The 18858-nt window shown below is 38.5% G+C and overlaps 1 protein-coding gene across 8 annotated transcripts in view; it reads right to left on the minus strand.

The window, feature by feature from the left end:
* LPAR1 (lysophosphatidic acid receptor 1) overlaps window positions 1–18858 on the minus strand; it is a 128153-nt gene that overhangs the window by 70685 nt on the left and 38610 nt on the right. For 6 of the 8 annotated variants that reach the window (XM_036903362.2, XM_036903360.2, XM_036903358.2 and 3 more), the window contains exon 2: window positions 8609–8768. The exons of the other annotated variants lie outside the window; for them this stretch is intronic. In XM_036903362.2, the coding sequence (XP_036759257.1) occupies window positions 8609–8653 (45 nt within the window). In that variant the 5' untranslated portion in view covers window positions 8654–8768. The remainder of the gene's footprint in view (window positions 1–8608; window positions 8769–18858) is intronic. 8 annotated transcript variants of the gene reach the window in all.

The following is an 18858-nucleotide window of genomic DNA, read 5'->3' on the forward strand; positions in this document are numbered from 1 at the left end:
AGAATGGAGAGAAGACACTACCTTCTTCGAAGGATTGAGTACTTAGTACTCAGTTTCTGTAACATCTGTTCTCTTGAAATTTCTAAATCCAGTAACCCAAAGGGCTGGACCTTCTTAAGGCAAATACCATCTCTAAAATACAGCCTTCTTGAACTCACAGATCAAAAAAGCAATTCATCCTATGAAGAAAATGAAAAATTATTTTCCATTTGCCCATTTTTCCCACAGGCTAGCAGCAGAATATTCTCCATTATCTCATTCCAATTCAATTTTGATTTTTTTTACAATGATAATGTGTGTCAATTGGTGTCTAGTTCTCTATTTCTTCCAATGGCTTATCTGTCCCTATACAAATATTTATAGTGCCTTATTTTTTAACTTCATTATAATTCTGATTAGAAAAGTAGCTTTTCCTATGTAGCTCTTCTTCAAGATTATATTGGCTATTCTTGACCTTTTGTATTTTTATATAAGTGTTGGAATTAGCTTGTGAGGTTTCAAAAAAATTTTTTTTGGAGTTTTTATTGTGGTCGGATTCAATCTACAGATGCATTTGCAGAGAATTGACATCAAAGAATGAATCTTACAATCCATCAACAAGGTATCTATTAAAGTCTTCTTTAATGTTTATTAATAAAGTTTTATAAATAATCTCAAATAATTCTACATTCTTATTTATAAGAATTTTATTATTCTTAGGTATTTGATATACTTAATGCACTTGTGTAGCTTTTTGGATAATTTTCTCATCTGAAAATTGTTTTTTTTATTATTGAGATATAATTGACATATAGCATTGTATTAGTTTAAGGTATTCAATTTTTAAAAATACAATTATTTTTATTTCTAAGTTTATATCTATTTCTAAGTTTTTGTTGTATTCCACAAACTATGTTCCCTGTACTCATTTATTCTTACAGCTTGTCTGTGCTTTTTCTGTGACTAGCTTAAAGAAAGCAATAAAATGTAAATCAAAAAGCAGCATTTAATATTTTAAGTATTTAATGCAATTTATTTTTAATATTTTTAAGGAAAATATCATGTAAAAAAATCATACAAAAAACATTCTCATAAGAAGAAGTGTATATTCCTGACACATCATTTGAAAAAGCCGTGCATAGTGGTGTAACTAGGTCTATAACCCTCACAGATTCCCCATCATGGCACCTTGTTTCTTCTACCTTTTCTTTCTCAATATCATAAAGTTAAACCCCCACCTGCAGGTTCAGTGTTGCCCTAGTTTTCCAAACTGATCTCAAATAAGACCACGCACTAGTTAGTAGCTGAGCCTCCATCTTGACATATCTCACAAGGGTGGGATGTGTGCCTGACCATGACAGCTGAATTCTAAGCCCCCACTGGCCATCCACATGCAATCAAGCACCGTCAGATGTAAGCCCTGAACACAGGCCATAAGGCTGGGATTCCTCCTACGTCCTCCCTTCCATTGCTTTTGCTGCGTTACTTCAGTAACCTGATCAACCACCTGAAGGTAATGCTCAATAGAATTCTGGAGCATGCAAAGCCCTGAGAGTTGGGGCCCAAACCTTAATGCAGAAGTATGGATCTTCCTTCCAGGCCTGAACTAAAGCTCCAAAACCCTATGCTGGCTGGTAGGAGTTCCTGTAAGTGCAAATATCTTGAATCAGACAACTACTTAGTTCACCAACAAGCATACTGTATCCCTCTTCTTACAAGACTGGAGTTCTTGCTCCCAAAAGTGGTCTGAATCTTTGAAAGTTGCTTTATTGTCAGCCTAGCCTTTCAGGAACTAATCTGCTCCACGGCCCTTTCATAAACATTTTGTCTCCTGCTAAGGAGCAGGTAACAATCCACTATCACGTCACCCTAGTCTGAGCCTGCCTAGAAGCATCATTTATGAAACACGTAAGTTTAACTTAAGGGCAATTCTTAGGTGACGCTATGCAATTACCAAATGGCAGCGTCATTACACAGCAAATTAAGGTTGATTTTTTAAATGACAGTCTTATTATAGCAAGGTACAGTTCTCAAAAGACAGAAATCACCTAGACCCTGTGATTATGATCTCCTCAGATGGTAAAAACACCAGGGCGTTGTCCCACCTTAGTGTTTATTCAGGGAAAAACTGCAACAGAAGTTCAAAGAAAAATAGCTGGAGCAGCAAGGAGTGTGAGAAGGAAAATAGGCGAACAACACCGTAATGGGCAGTAAGAAAGAGACAACCAGGTCCCTTTGAAGGATAAAAGGGAAGCTCCATTAATCATTAAAGACTAAACCAATTAGAAGGGATGCATTAGAAAGAAAAAGAAACAAACGTGAAAGGTCTCATTTGTGGTTAACTAGATATGCTAGTACAATTTTGCCTTACAAATAGAAAACTCAGAATGTCCCCTCAGATTCTGAAATTAGATATCCTCTCAAACTTTATCTGAGTTTATAAACACAAAAGGGGGCACAGATGAATTTAAATTGCAACATGAGAACAAATTTAACTGCTAATAGAAACATGGTTCAAGATGGAGTAAGTCAGAAATCTCAATGTTTATCTCCACACGCATTTATTCCTGGCAATACAATGAAGTTTTCCATGGAGTGTTTATCTAACTGGCTTTCCTTTGATGGATCTTCTGGCCTATTACGTAAGCACATCATATACACAGACCATACGTAGAGGTAACCACTTTGTCTCTATAAAGAACACCCAGAATAATTACAAAAAAAAAGGAACCAGCGTATGCCTGATAGCTGGTAAGGGGCTGGTACTGTACAAAGCACTGAACAGATATTTTGCCATTTAAACTTGTGAGCACAGTGTATAGTATTTGAATTCTAGAGATTAAAAAAATTAAAACTGAAAAAGATACCTATATTGGAACATACCCTACGAATGGAATTTGAACTTCGATTTGAACCAAAATTTACCTGGTCCTAAACTAATACATCCTCTTTTCTCCGTTTCATGTTAGGGGAAACAAACCACACTGAATTTGTTGTGTGGCACTGGAAACATACTTCCTACTGCAATTAATTGTTCATACTTCAGCCTAAAAGATATCCATGACCCCTTAGTGACCGATAATTTAATGATTACAACTAAATTTAACTATTACAACCATTCTCTTCCTTGGGAGCCTTCAATGTATGTCTCATTTTTTATTCTTCAGTGGGGAAATATTCTGGTTAATATGTCAATGTATGTCCTCACTTAGAAAATAAATGGGAAAACTGGAATTGCCTTCTTAAACTTTAAAAAGTCGTTAGTTTTATGCAAAAGAGTGAACTGACCTAATCAATGTTTTTAAACAATAACATCACATACTAACTGCAGAAACACTTTTAGAAAAACAATTGGGGAAATCTGAATGTGAATGAGTGCAAAATGATATTAAGGAGTTATTTTTTTATTTTGTTAAGTGTGATAATGGTGTTGTGGTTATGTAAGTGAATCATTTTCAGAGATGCCTATTGATGTTTGAGGGTTGAGATGAGATGACATATGCCAAGGATTTGCTTTAAAATATTTCATTCCCGCAAAATGGGAGAAAGTGAAGCAAATATGGCAAAATGTTAATAATTGTTGAATCTAGGTGACGAATATATTGGGAATCATATTATTCTTTTTATTTTTGTGAATGTTTGAGAACTGCCACATACAAAGTTCTAAAAAAACAATTCTTCCCATCACAAAAAGGAACCCATTTGATATGGAATTCAATTGCTTTAATCAAACATATCGCCTCTCTAACGTCAGAAATAAAACCTCTAAAATGTAGATTTTGGAAAGGGCTTTGTTAGGGAAGCCAACTGGTAATGATGTTCAAAAAAACCTTTCTCCCAACAAACAAGTAGAGACCTTCTTGTGTTATACCAGAGCACTGTGGAACAAATCTGTCAGACACGGAGAATCTACCCAAATTCATGTCTTTAGTGAAAGCCCCAGGAAATCACTTGGAGGGATCAAAATATCTTTGTTTTCTTAGCTTAAAACCAAGATAGTCACCTAGTAAATGAGAGATAGTATGAAATATCTTGCAAAATACTAATGGAAAAGACTCCTTCTTTACTGGAATCATAGGTGTGAGATCCGAATACCTTTCAAGTTCTCAAACACCTATTCTGATCTCTAATACCAGCGCTGGGTTTAAGAGAGGCCAAATCACTCACTCACATCTTGAACTACTGGCCCTTCCCTTTGAAAGGAAAATAAAACTTTTAATCCAAACTCAGCCCACAAGTAATCAGATGAAACACAACTCAAGTAATGCTCAACAGAGTTCTAGAAACAGAAAACGGTCAAGTGGAAAGTTTTCAGGTTCCTACCCACCTCAACCATCCCCCCCAAATCTACAGGGTACGAATGTAGTAATTTAACTTAATGATGAACAATGTTCCTGTCTGCAAACACATTCCTGGAGCTCCCCTTGGGTAAGGAACTCTTTATCAGTGTCTGGAACAGCAGGACTATACGTCAGCCACACACAGTCTTCCTGTGCTGCTGGTCCAGTTTCGCCTCAGTATTCATTTAGCTTTAAGAACAAGGTGCTCTCAGCATGAGAAAACAAAACTCCGTCTTACAGTCTAGTCAGGAGTAAAGCAGGGAATACAAACTTGTTCCACTTCAAAGCACAAAGCAAATCTTTCAAAAACTACACAGCAATCCCGGCAGGAGTAACAATGAAAGCTTTCTTCCCTATTATTGTTTGAAACAATTGCAGGCTATTTGTTCATATTAATTGGTTTATATCTAGTATTAGGCAGCCTTGATTAGAAAAATGCTCTTTGTTAACCAAATGAATAGAGGAAAACAAAACCAAAAGCTTTCTTAAAAATTGTTGTTTTTGCCTTAGAAAAGGATTGTCAGGCCTTTCACACTTGAGTGTGGGTTTATCTTTACACAACTCTCTGAATTCACCCTAAAAGAATGCAAGTTGATGTGCCAGACAATACCAGGCTAAGCTGATTGAGTGAACTGCTTATTACGGCTTGCCTAAGGAGATGCTGTGTTTAAATTACTTTTACCTTCTCTGAATCTGGGGAAATCTTGATAAGAGGAGAGAAGACATCAACACAGACTTAGGAGCAAGGGCAAGTCAGCCTTGGACTAAAATTTGACTGCACAAATTACATGTGAAGAGCTGACATACAGATAATCGGGAGGCCCATCATGGACCACAGGATCCTGGGAACAAAGTGACCCAATGGTCTGCATCTTCCCAGAGAAAGGAAGCTGCCTCTCCCTGTAACCTAATACCCTAGTTAATAGCTGACTCCTTCCAAGTGGGCTTGTGGCCCCAAGTATCAGAGGCTACTACTGTTTCTCAGTACATGATAAGAATAAGGGGACTCACTACCCTGGTTGATATTAAGGAACTTGTTCAAGAAATTCTCAAGTCAGGGTCTGAAGCCAGCTGGTAGACTCCAAAGTCACACAGGCTTCTTCCAACATTAATGCTAAATTCCTTCACGTAGCTTGCAAGGCTCTGGAAAATCTCCAACCTTGTAACCTAATCCATCTACCTCTCTAAAACTAGAAGTATGCCTATAAATATTTAACAATGGGCTCTCAGGAGTGAGGGACTGTGTTTGCCAATTTCCATGGTGTAAATACACCACCTTGACTGGTTTCAAGTAACAAACATGAAGTCAATCAGCTCACAGAATTCCTGACAGTTTAACAATCAGCTCTTGTGAGCCGGCAGAGCTGGCTCTAGCACATCATTGCTTAATACCTCATACCCCAACTACTACAGCTCTCCTGAACGAACATCCCAACGCCATGCTCTCTCTCACCTTGGGATACTCAGCATTCACGCATCCTATTTCTTCTCTCTTATCAGAGTAACTCATGCTCAATCATTAGCTCCCAGCCTGGTGGTCTTCCTTGGGAAGCCTTCCCTGATTCCCTAAGTCTTTCCTGGGTCATAGTATTCGTGACACAACTTGTAACTTTTTATTTCCATTGTAACTTTATGGTTTCCCACTACATTTATAAACTCTGGCAGGGCAAAAGTCTTGTTTGTCTTAGATACTTTTGGATCCCCAAACCTGCCAATGCTTGCTGGACAACAGTAACTGAGATGTATTGAGAGCAATATGTGCCAGATGCTGTTTTACGCATACCATCTCCTTTCATCCTTAAAACAAGCCAATGAAGTTGGCTTTTTTATTATCTGCTCATTTTGCAGATGAGAAATTGGAGACACTGAGAGAGTGAATGCTTTTCTCCCTCCCACCCCCACGGGCTCAGTAAATGTTGGAGCCAGGATTTGAACCCAAACAATGTGACTGGACAGCTCTTGTGCACCCTTGTAGACCAGTGTTTCTTGACTTTTTTTTTTTTTTTTTTTTTGGTGACTCTGAAGGAGAAGGTTTTAATTAAACTTAAATTCTCCCTAGTGAGAGAAATTAAATACTAAGGAATAAGATTTTGTTGGGTAGGGTTAAACTTCAGAGGGATTTTTTTATCTCCCAAGATATAGTTCTTGCCCTCTTGGGGGCAACATGATTCCCATTAACAATGTATGTTCTAGACCTTTCACTACACATTTACATTAATGTACCACATGCTTATCCCTAAAAACATATGGTCTTGTTTTACAGTTTTAATAATATCTGCCTGTACTATTCTGCATTTTGATTTCTTTTCCCTCCACCAGATATCTTGGGAAAATATAGCTGTGGTGAGATAATATATTTATCATTTTTTTCACTGCTGCATGGTATTTAAATCATATAAATATGCTTAATTTATTAAGTCCCTCCACCACTGCATATTCAGAAAGTATTGCACTTTTGGGCCTTCAACTAATGTTTCAATAAATATCATTATGCACATCTCTCTGGCCTCATTCATATACAAGTGTGTTCCTATTGTAGATACCAAGATGGGAACAGAGCATATGCAAAGGGATATAATTTTCAACAGATACCATCAAATAACCCTCCAGAGCGAGTGTCCCAGTTTACCTTCTCACAGAGAATTTAAAAGAGTACACATTTCCCCAAATGCTTATATTAAATATGATGTTTTTCTACCTTGAGTGGTGTCAAACATTTTAATTAAATGAGTCATTTTAAAATATTTGTATTACTCACCAGCTGATAGCAGCTGGCATAAGAGGAAAGATGTGTAGATAAGATGGTGCTGTTGGAAATTGACAAATGACAACAGCAAGGCTAGGATGCTGAAATGCCACCTCCAGAAAGCCTGTCCTGGGCCCTAACTCACTTCACAAGAGACTAACAGTCATTGCATGGGAACACGGACTTTGAAATGGTGACCTCACATAACAGGTACTAAATCTTTTTATCCATTCACCAAGTCTCTTGGGCACCAAAAACTCTATTGAGGGGAATGGAAACCAAATACCCAAAGTAAATGAGGTGGTGAAAAGGCAATGATCTATTTACCAGAGAGACACACACATGATGGTGGTAACACTAAATATTCTGGAAAAATAATACTAAGAGCTTTAAGATGTTAAAGAACAGCAAGGACTTTATCCATACAACAAAATTCCAAGGTCTTAGAGGAAAAAAGACACAGTTCTGGTAAATGAAGTAAAAATGCCCCTTTCTCCTTTCTCCCTCCCACCTCACACACACATACACCCTTTTTGAAATGCATACAGAATTTAGTAACCTGAAAAATGATACGGGACAAAACAAGGGTGGAATAATATTCTGTATCATGAAGATTCAAATTTCAATCACTATGGCTGTTTCTCAGAAATATACTTTCTTCTTTAACCTTGGCCTGAAAACAATTGTCATGGATGAGATGGGAGGCCACCCTCTAGGAGAAGGTAAAGGAAGAACAAATAGGACACTACAATTGTTGAGCACCTACTATGTACTTTGCATATATTCTGTCATTTAACCCACATGACCATCCTATAAGGTAGGACTGCAGGAGAAGAAAATGCAACTGAGAGGTGAGCATGACTTAGTTGCCTTAACCAGCAGTCGGTATGTGGACTCAGGCCTAATGACTCCGAAGCCTGTTTCGCTATTGTACCAGGCTGCCTGCTAAAACAGAAAGGCTACAGTGAACACTCTAACACATCAGACTTCAAATAATCCAAGCAAGATAATGTTCCTACCCTATAACTATTCCTCATTGGATGGAAAAAAGTAACTCGCTGATTACTGTTCAGAAGTTACTGGAATTGCATGTCCTTTTCAAAGTTCCTAGACCAGGTCAGGGCAAAATAATAATTACAGGAAGAGGACAATGAGAAAGCATTCAGAAAACTGGTAAGATTAGATCAGTTCTGAGATATTTCACTACACCCTAAAAGAGCCCAGAGGGAAAGCAGCAGGATTTATTACTGACTGTCTTGATCTGGAGTTTGATGCCTATAGTATCAGGCAGACATCCTAAGCACTGAAAACCAAGCGCCCTGAGAACAGAGGCCAGTTCACTAAAATCACTTGCTCATTGTTCCAGCTGCTTCTTGAACTAAATAGCACCACCCTCACAAAAGCGCTATTATCCAAATACCCACCAAATGATAATGAGAAAGATACACAGGATCCCTATAGTCAAACACACTTTCTGAAACTCAACTTAAATACTGGACAAAACTAAGATTAGCCCAAACCTATGCCACGTGGGCTCACTTACCTGGGGCTGTGAAATTGCAGGGGTGGCCGTAGGGGCGGCGACCATGGCAGCTCGGTGGTCCTGGGCGGTGACGAGGCCCCAACACGCCGGCGCCAGACACAGAGGTTTAACTACCGTGGCTGCTGATCAGATCGCAGTCATGCTAGCAGAAACTGGGGACCTGAAAAAGGATAGGAACACCCATACTTAGCCTAAAAGGATTAGCACATGGGAGTGAAGTACCACTGGCCTACCCCATATGCCAGCTACCAGCTTAATGAAAAGAGGAACCCAGTTAGGAGCACCTAACATCTCAGAGCCAGGATTTCTGTACCATTCACCCAAATCACGTCAAGTTGATGTTATCTTCATAAGTTTGAATCCAACTCTGCATGCTGGCTTGATGTCTGGGAGATGAGGGTAGTTTCAAGTTGCGAACATAGGGAAAGCGGGCCATGCGGGGAAGCCATTCTGTCACTAAACAATAACGTCATTAAGTGGCCCACAATTGAGAGTTGACAGTTTACATACAAAAGGGCAAAGAGAATAATGTCATCAAGTGCCTTAGAGATCACCCTGTTCAAGCCCACCCATTTGAAGATGGAAAAAGTGAGGTGCAAAGAAAAGAAGGGACTAGAATCACACATTTCATTTATGACAGAACCAGGATGGGAGGAATAACCAATTCCTAGTGGGAAACAAAGACGGTGAATATGTTGCATGTGTGTATTTCCTCCGGGAGCTTAGTTACCACTTTCAAAATTAAAGAAAGGGAAGGCACCCTAAAGTTACGGGAGCCAGTCCCGGGAAGGGGTTGAGTATTCCGATACATGGTTGATGTGTGAGGAAGGGTGCATTTCTCAAGTCCTTTTAACATCCTCAAAGATAAGCACAAAGTACAATCATATCTTCTATTACTAACATGGTCATTAAGAAAATGCAGGAAGACTAACTTCTCTTCAGTAATAATGGCCTAAATTCTATCAAAAGACTGATAGGATTGGAATTTAGTTAAAAAAGAGAAATTTTCTTCATTTTAATAACTAAAGAAAATCCTTCCATTTTAAGAACATTTTTCATGTTTAGGTTGTATTCATACCAACTAGCAATAACCTTCGTGTATTCAAAAGATATTTATTGAACATCAATGGTGAACTAGGGGCATAATGAAAAAATGAAATGAGCCTAGCCTTCAGGGAGCTTTTGTCTGTAAATATAATTTCCAGCCTCACCAGCATGCAAGATGATACCTGAATGTTATTAAACTACTGGAAAATGACACTTTTCATAATAGTAAAAGTAATGAACCAGAGATCACGAGATTCAAGTCTTACGCAGTAGTCACGATGGAGTCAGCCATGTCACTGTGCATCTTTTGGCCTCAAATCCTGTGGCACTACTCTCTGTTAGCTGGATGAGGCAAGTCAGAAAACCTCAGAATTGCTTCTTAAGAAATAATTCAGGTTTGGCAGCAATTTCTATAAACTTTAAATTCTGATTTTCATCCTTTGTGTATTATCCTTCAAACTGTAGTTTCAATCACTTTAAGTTCTAACTGTTTACAGTTATTGTGGCACCTTTCTATTTTCTTCCCTCTACTAATGACTATTTTTATTTAAAAAGACAAGTAAGTAAAGCTATCAAGGTATTCTGGTATAACATTCAATGCAAACCTCCATAGCTACCCTAAGACAGCACTGGCTTTCTCCTTTGCCCCGGTTTTAATGGAAGTAAAAGACGGGATGTTCATTGCACTGTGAATTTCACTGAAGAGCCCAGGAGAAAGGGATCTGTGTATGGGAGTGCCTCTTCTCTTTCGGGATGGCTGCTAGCACGCCACACCTCTGAGCAAATTAAAGGACCCCTTCATGCACTGTTTTGTATGGAACTTATTCCTGGCATCATTTTTTTGCCCATCCCTAATTTTTTATTTTTCCTTTTTCCTTCTCATGTATTTATAATTCACATTATCTTGTTCTATCATATGTGAGGTGGGCAGATAGATATATCAATAGCATGATAACCAAAAAACAAAACAGGCAAGGGAGATTCTACTCTTGAGAACTCACACTGTGTATTTAGGTTCAATATCATTTCTGCCAAGCCTAGTCATTAAGCAGTATAACCTTCAAATATGTGTGAAATGTAGAGTAACAGAACTGCCTGAAAGGTGAATACTAGGTACCTACCCTATTGCAAAGAAAGAGATACAGAAATGGATGTGACAAACATGCCATGTGGCATCATTGCTAACAACCAAAGCAGGGAAAGGTGGGAGCTGGGGGTTTATGAGTGCCTCGTAGATGCTAAGCACTGGAAGAGTCATTTCATGTACAATTTGAGGCAGATACTCTTTCATAAATTGCTTCCTTTTATGGATGAGAAACCTATAGCTTTGAAAGGTTATGCAACACACCCAAAGCCACAGAGCCAGGAAATGAGGGAGTTGAGATCTGAACTAGGACCCGGTCAGGGCCCCTGCTCTTTCCACAGACTCAACCTCCCAGTGAACAGAACAAAGGATAGAAAGTGCTTAGAGTTTTTTTAAGCAAAAATTTCAGACAGTCCTGAAGACAGCAGGATGGAAGGCTGAGGTCCCGCAGCGGAACGGTTTTCCCCAGACCCTGAAACAGAGAACCCCATGCTGCTCTCGTGCACATGAAACTCTAATGGTGTGCCCTGGTTTTGATTTTTGTTACACATCCTTGAGATACAAAATAGATAATAGTTCATTAGTTTCACATAGTCAAGAACAAAATAAGGCAGAAAATGAACTGCCATTCCCTAAAGCATTTAAGGTACATCTAGTTTTGAGGCTTCTGTTGAACACATTCTTATATTCTAAGAATTCTTTATAAAATGGCATATGGTTACTTAAACTCTGAAAATACAAGGGCTAAGCAATACTACCTCAGAGGGTATAAATCAGCTCTCTTGTGGAACCGATGCCTTAAAATTAAATTTAGGAAACCTATTCATTTCCCAACTTATTTACAAACCTGCATAAATCATGAGGGGACTAGACAAGATGACAAAAAAGATGATACCTGAAATAATAATGCCATTCAGTCTCTAGCTAACTAAGATGGCTTACTCTGGCATACCAGCCCTCTGCTCTCCTAGAGCCCCAGACCATCAAATACAGGGTTGCACAGAATTTCTGAAGAAACTCACCCACCTTGGAATTCTTCCAAGTATCTGGATACCAGTCCTACAGTTTTTCTGCCCTCAATCTAACTCTCCATTTCCTTCACTTGACCCCAAGACTGCCCCTGCTACAGAAAAGCACAGAGCAGTGTGGGTTGGCCCCACTAACCCTAGCCAGCCTTCTCTTCTCTAGTTGCCTCATTTTCCATTCTAGGCATCTCTTCTAATCTATATCATTCTTCACAAAACCACCTCCAATGATCCTCACTTGTAAAAGATGAGCTTTGCCCATTCATCTATGATCACTGGGGGTGAATCACCTCAATATCCCTCTCCACAATTCAAGATGGATATATAAAATACGATGCAAAATCAGAAAGCTACAAAGGCTCACTCCTTTATGCCAGATTACTAGAGAAATAACCAACTGAGTATAAGAAGAGGGAATATCCTGAGTCAGCCCTAGAAGCCACAGATGGATCCCAGCTTAAACTTCCAGAAATACACACCACAAAGAACCACCATGGGAGAGTGACAGAAGGACTTAGGCACAACATCCCCTCATGTGAAGGTGTAACTGCATGGACAGCAAGTAAGCAAATCAGAGCCCAACAGATTCATGATACTCTGTGCAGAGGGCTGAGGGGTGGAGGGAACTACCCTAGGAAGAGTTGGAGTACATTTATAATACACTCACCCCTTAAAAGGGGTTCCTGGCTCCAACAGAGCAAGTAATCTCTGGTTGTATTTACTTCTAATTTACATGTGGCCATGAGGACTGCTCCAGAAAATATGAGGGAAAAAAACATTACCAGCTGACTTGTGATATGGGCAGCCATGCCAAATGACAAGGACCTTGCTAATTAGAGAGCCACACAAATACCTCCAGAATCTCTCTGGTTCTAAGGCAAACTTCCCTTTGATTACTACTGCAGCTGATGCTGGCTCCTTCCCTAGGTCTCATAGGAAATGAATTTCTAGTTGGCAAATTAATCTACTATAAATCTAACCTTTTACAGCCATCTGGACATGAGTCAAACAGGGACTCATTTCAGTCTCTTGAAAGAACACAGGGCAATACCCGATCCTCAATATGCATGGACTTCCCTCTCTAAGGATAAGTGAAAGAAAAATTCAAATCCACCAGGCACATGAACAATACTATAATTCAAGAGATGGAAGACTCAAAGATAAAGATCCCTTCCCCCACTACTTAACACCTTCCCAGGGCAGCATGGTACAGTCCAGCTCTGGAGGTGGGGGGCAGGCAGCAAGCTGGGCCTAAAGGTTACGAGAAATAGCACCCAGATGGACCCCAGGCTTGAATTCCAGCCCCCCCCCCAAAAAAAGAGATGGAAGACTCTAGAATCAGAGCAAATATTTACTTAAGAAATAGGTATACATGTAACTTATTCACTATGTAAGAATTTGTTCCCCATGTAAGAACTTGTTAGTTATGCTTCAGAAGATTGGAGACTGACGAAAATTAGGCTTGGGGTGGATTAATGATGGTGCATTGAGCATTGACTCCCCTATACAGAATTTTATTGTTGTTAACAACCATTTGATCAATAAATATCAGAGATGCCCTCACACACACAAAAAAAGTACACACTTCCAATTGTAAAATAAATAAGTAACCAGGATGTAATGTATAGCATAAGGAATATAGTCAAAATACTGTAACAACTTGATATGGTGATAGCTGGTACCTAGAATTATCATGTATATAAATGTTGAATCACTGTGTTGTACACCTGAAACTAATGTAATACTGTGTGTCAACTACCCTTCAATAAAAAATAATTATCTACCAAAAAAAAAAAAAAAGAAATAGGTATAAAGGAAATCTATACATAAAAGAAAACGTAAGAAAAATAGGAGATCAGAAAGGAGTCTTCACTAATCAGGAAAAGAAAAAGAAATCTGAATCATGAACTTGAATGAAGGCAGCCAAAAAAGCAGAAAACAGTATTAGGTGAGGCAGAAGACAAAGCAGAGCTGGGCTGGGAAGGACTGGGAGCTGAATCGACATAGGTCAAGATTTCAGAGCTTCCATCCCCAAAGCAGAACAGATGAACAAAAAGGAGTCAAGGAGGAACGAAGTCATCAGTGCTGAAACTTGGAAAAGAAAAATTGATCCTCAAAATTTTATAGAAGTGTTACATCTAAATAGAGCCACTTCAATAAAACAGGAAAAAATTTCAGACTTATAATTTGTGTGTTTCTGCAGAAAACCCTATCATCTGGCAGAAACCAAATAGAAAAATACTTGAAACCACAAACCTGCAAGAAGATGTGATGCAGGAAGGTCAGAGCTATAACTTGCCTTTCTTAGTATTTATCTATTCCCCTTACCAGAGCATATCAGCATCTGAAGCCAGTCTTCTATCACCTTATATCATTTAAGGCCTGAGGAGATAAGATTCTTCTCTCTGGAATCTGAGAAGGTAAAAAGACTTGATCATAGTAACATGAAGAAGACACTGCATCCGCTGAAACAAAAACAGGATCCTTAAAAATTGATCCTTCGAAATACAGTTACAGGACTGGAATATAAGGGTAGCATTGGCCCAGTGTGTAGAACAAAAAACAAAGTGAAGGAAAATACAAGAAAGTTACAGGATTAGCCAGAAGGCCTGGAATTAGGACTACATAAATAAAAAACACAATGAAACACTACTACATGTCACTTAGAATTGCTAAAATTTAAAATACTAACTATACTAAGTACAGAGCGAGGATTTGAAGGAACTGAAACCCTCACCCACTGATGTGGGGGTGTAAGATGGAACCCATTTGGAAAATGATTTGGTGGTTTCTTTAAAAGTTAAATATACACTTACCATTCAATCCAGCCATTTCACTCCTAGGTATTTACCCAAGAGAAAAGAAAGCATAGGTCACACAAAGACTTGAGCACAAATGATTATAGTTTTACTTTTAATAGCCAAAACCTGCAAACAGCTCAAACCCCAATTCATAAGTGAATGGATAAGTGCATTGTTGTACATTCATACAATGGAGTGCTACTCACTGGTAAAAAGAAATGAACTATTCACATACGTGACAGAATCTTATCAATCTCCAAGTAGTTACATTCAGTGAAAGTAGCCAGATAAAAAACTGCACTTACTAGAAAACAAATCCTACCATTTGCAACAACATGGATGGAGCTAGAGGGTATTATGCTCAGTGAAATAAGCCAGGTGGAGAAAGACAAGTACCAAATGATTTCATTCATCTATAGAGTATAAGAACAAAGGAAAACTGAAGGAACAAAACAGCAGCAGACTCACAGAACCCAAGAATGGACTAACAGGTACCAAAGGGAAAGGGACTGGGGAGGATGGGTGGGAAGGGAAGGATAAGGGGGAAATAGGGGCATTATGATTAGCACACATAATGTAGTGGGTTGGGGGGACACGGGGAAGGCAGTATAACACAGAGAAGACAAGAAGTGATTTAATAGAATCTTACTACACTGATGCAGTGACTGTAATGGGGTATGTGGTAGGGACTTGATAATGGGGGGGAGTCTATGAACCATAATGTTCATGTAATTGTACATTAGTGATAGCAAAATTTAAGAAAAACTGCACTTACTATATAATTTCATTTCTATAAAACTATAGAAAATGTGAGCGAACTTACAGTGACCAAAAGCAGATCAGTGACTTCCTGAGAATAGAAGGGGAGGGAAGGGCAACCAAAGAGAAGGGACTTCAAAGCACCAGGAAAAAATCTGAAGGGTGATGGATACATTCACTCTTTATTGCAATGATGATTTCAAGGATTCTGACATAACCATGTCAAAACAAACCAAATTATGCACATTAAATATGTGCAGTTATGCCAATAAAAATATTTTTAAATGCATATATCTTGTAATAAAGAAAAAATGCTATTTTATAGATCCTTAAAATGTAATATTTAAAGATTCTCCTTAAATGAAAAAAACACTGACTTCTAAGAAAATATGACCACCAAACATCCAACCATAATATGTATATATATATATATAATCATATGTTTGTAACAATGCCAGGACAGTCCAATGCAGAGTGTCAGAGATTAAACAGGTAAGGAGGATCTCCCCATGTGAAATAAGTCCAGAGCATGCATCAGAGCCTGAAGAATAGGAGAGAGAGAGAGAGAGAGAGATGGACACATGGTTTTATAGCTATAGAAATAAAAATATGTGTGTGTGTGTGTGTGTGTACAAAGTAAGAGGCCTGGCATCCAGATTGGTAAGGAAGAAGTCAGACTGTCCCTGTTTGCAGATGACATGATATTGTACATAAAAAACCCTAAAGAATTCACTCCAAACTACTAGAACTAATATCTGAATTCAGTAAACTTGCAGTATACAAAGTTAATACACAGAAATCTGTTTTTTTCCTATACACTAACGAACTAACAGAAAGAGAAATCAGGAAAACAATTCCATTCACAATTGCATCAAAAAGAATAAAATACCTAGGAATAAACCTAACCAAGGAAGTGAAAGATCTATACCGAAAACTACAAGACACTCTTAAGAGAAATTAAAGAGGACACTAACAAATGGAAACTCATCCCATGCTCTTGGCTAGGAAGAATTAATATTGTCAACATGGCCATCCTGCCTAAAGTAATCTACAGATTCAATACAATCCCTATCAAAATACTGACAGCTTTCTTCAACAAACTGGAACAAATAGTTCTAAAATTCATATGGAAGCACAAAAGACACCAGACAGCCAAAGCAATCCTGAGAAGGAAGAATAAAGCAGGGGGGAATCTCACTTCCCAATTTCAAGCTCTACTACAAAGCCATAGTAATCAAGACAATTTGGTACTGGCACAAGAACAGACCCACAGACAGTGGAACAGAATAGAGACTCCAGATATTAACCCAAGCATATATGATCAATTAATATACAATAAAGGAGCCATGGATATCCAATGGGGAAATGACAGCTTCTTCAACAGCTGGTGTTGGCAAAACTGGACAGCTACATGTAAGAGAATGAAACTGGATTACTGTCTAACTCCATACACAAAAGTAAACTCGAAATGGATCAAAGACCTGAATGTAAGTCATGAAACCATAAAACTCTTAGAGGAAAACATAGACGAAACTCTCTTGAATATAAACATGAACAACTTCTTCATGAACATATCTCCATGGGCAAGGGAAACAAAAGCAAAAATGAACAAGTGGGACTATATCAAACTAAAAAGCTTCTGTACAGCAAAGGACATCATCAGTAGAACAAAAAGGCATCCTACAGTATGGGAGAATATATTCACAAATGACATATCCAATAAGGGGTTGACATCCAAAATATACAAAGAGCTCATGCACCTCAACAAACAAAAAGCAAATAAGCCAATTAAAAAATGGGGAGAGGAGCTGAACAGACACTTCTCCAAAGAAGAAATTCAGATGGCCAACAGACACATGAAAAGATGCTCCACATCGCTAGTCATCAGAGAAATGCAAATTAAAACCACAATGAGATATCACCTCACACCGGTAAGGATCACCACCATCCAAAAAACAAACAACAACAAATATTGGCGAGGATGTGGAGAAAGGGGAACCCTCCTACACTGCTGGTGGGAATGTAAATTAGTTCAACCATTGTGGAAAGCAGTATGGAGGTTCCTCAAAAAGCCCAAAATAGACTTACCATTTGACCCAGGAATTCTACTCCTAGGAATTTACCCTAAGAATGCAGGAGCCCAGTTTGAAAAGACATATGCACCCCTATGTTTATCGCAGCACTATTTACAATAGCCAAGAAATGGAAACAACCTAAATGTCCATCAGTAGATGAATGGATAAAGAAGATGTGGTACATATACACAATGGAATATTACTCAGCCATAAGAAGAAAACAAATCCTACCGTTTGCACAACATGGATGGAGTTAGAGGGTATTATGCTCAGTGAAATAAGCCAGGTGAAGAAAGACAAGTACCAAATGATTTCACTCATCTCTGGAGTATAAAAACAAAGCAAAAACTGAAGGAACAAAACAGCAGCAGACTCACAGAACCCAAGAATGAACTAATAGTTACCAAAGAGAAAGGGATTGGGGATGATGGGTGGGAAGGGAGGGAGAAGGGGAAAAGGGGGCATTATGATTAGCACATGTAATGTAGTTGGTGGGGGCACGGGGAAGGCAGTATAACACAGAGAAGACAAGTAGTGATCCTATAGCATCTTACTATGCTGATGGACAGTGACTGTAATGGGGTGTGGGGGGGGGACTTGTTAATGGGGGAAATCTAGTAACCACAATGTTGCTCATGTAAGTGCATATTAATCATACAATAAAAAATAAAAGAAAATCAATAAAAGAAAAATTAAAAATTAACTAAGAGGGATTAGTAACACCCCAATCACAATTAGTCAGCCCTTAGATCTTGGTCTCTAAATATAATTTTCAACTGAAAGGAACCAGGCTCTTTGGAGAAACGTCTGATTCCAGAAGTGGGTCCAGGGAAATACATGATGACTCAGAATATCTTGTTTTGCCAGAAAGAAGACTCACTCAAAAGAATTGTGGGGACATATTAAAAGGACAAGGAAATGAGACTTGAGTAAAGTAGGAATCCATGAGTTCATTTTAATACAAATAGGCTAATTTAAGTTTGACAAGTGACAGCTTGTTTACAGACTCAAATACTACTCCACAATGCATCAAAACACTATCTTTACAGTGGAGAAATCTGGAAGGCACCACTTTAAGCAAACAGTTGAAGTAAACATCACCAGAAATTGGGACAAATTAATGGTGTGCCACCTGATAGGATGCAATGAGAGGAATACAGCATCACTTCTGTGATATCTCTGTTAAAATTTCAAAATCTAAATTTAATCAAAAGCAAACATGGGTCAATCCCAAACTGAGGGACATTCTATGAAGTATCCGATAATCTTAAAAAGATCAAGGTCATAAAAGGAAAAAAAAGCCTGAGAAACTGTTCCAGATTAAAGGGGACTAACAAGACATGACAGACTAATATAATGCAAGATTCTGGGCTGGATCCTTTGGCTATGAAGGATATCATTGAGACAAGTGGGGAAACCTTGAATGGAATCTGAAAATTAGCTGTTATAAGGTAATGAT

The sequence above is a fragment of the Manis pentadactyla genome, chromosome 3 (genome assembly GCF_030020395.1).
Source record: "Manis pentadactyla isolate mManPen7 chromosome 3, mManPen7.hap1, whole genome shotgun sequence".
In the NCBI taxonomy this organism is placed as follows: Eukaryota; Metazoa; Chordata; class Mammalia; order Pholidota; family Manidae; genus Manis; species Manis pentadactyla.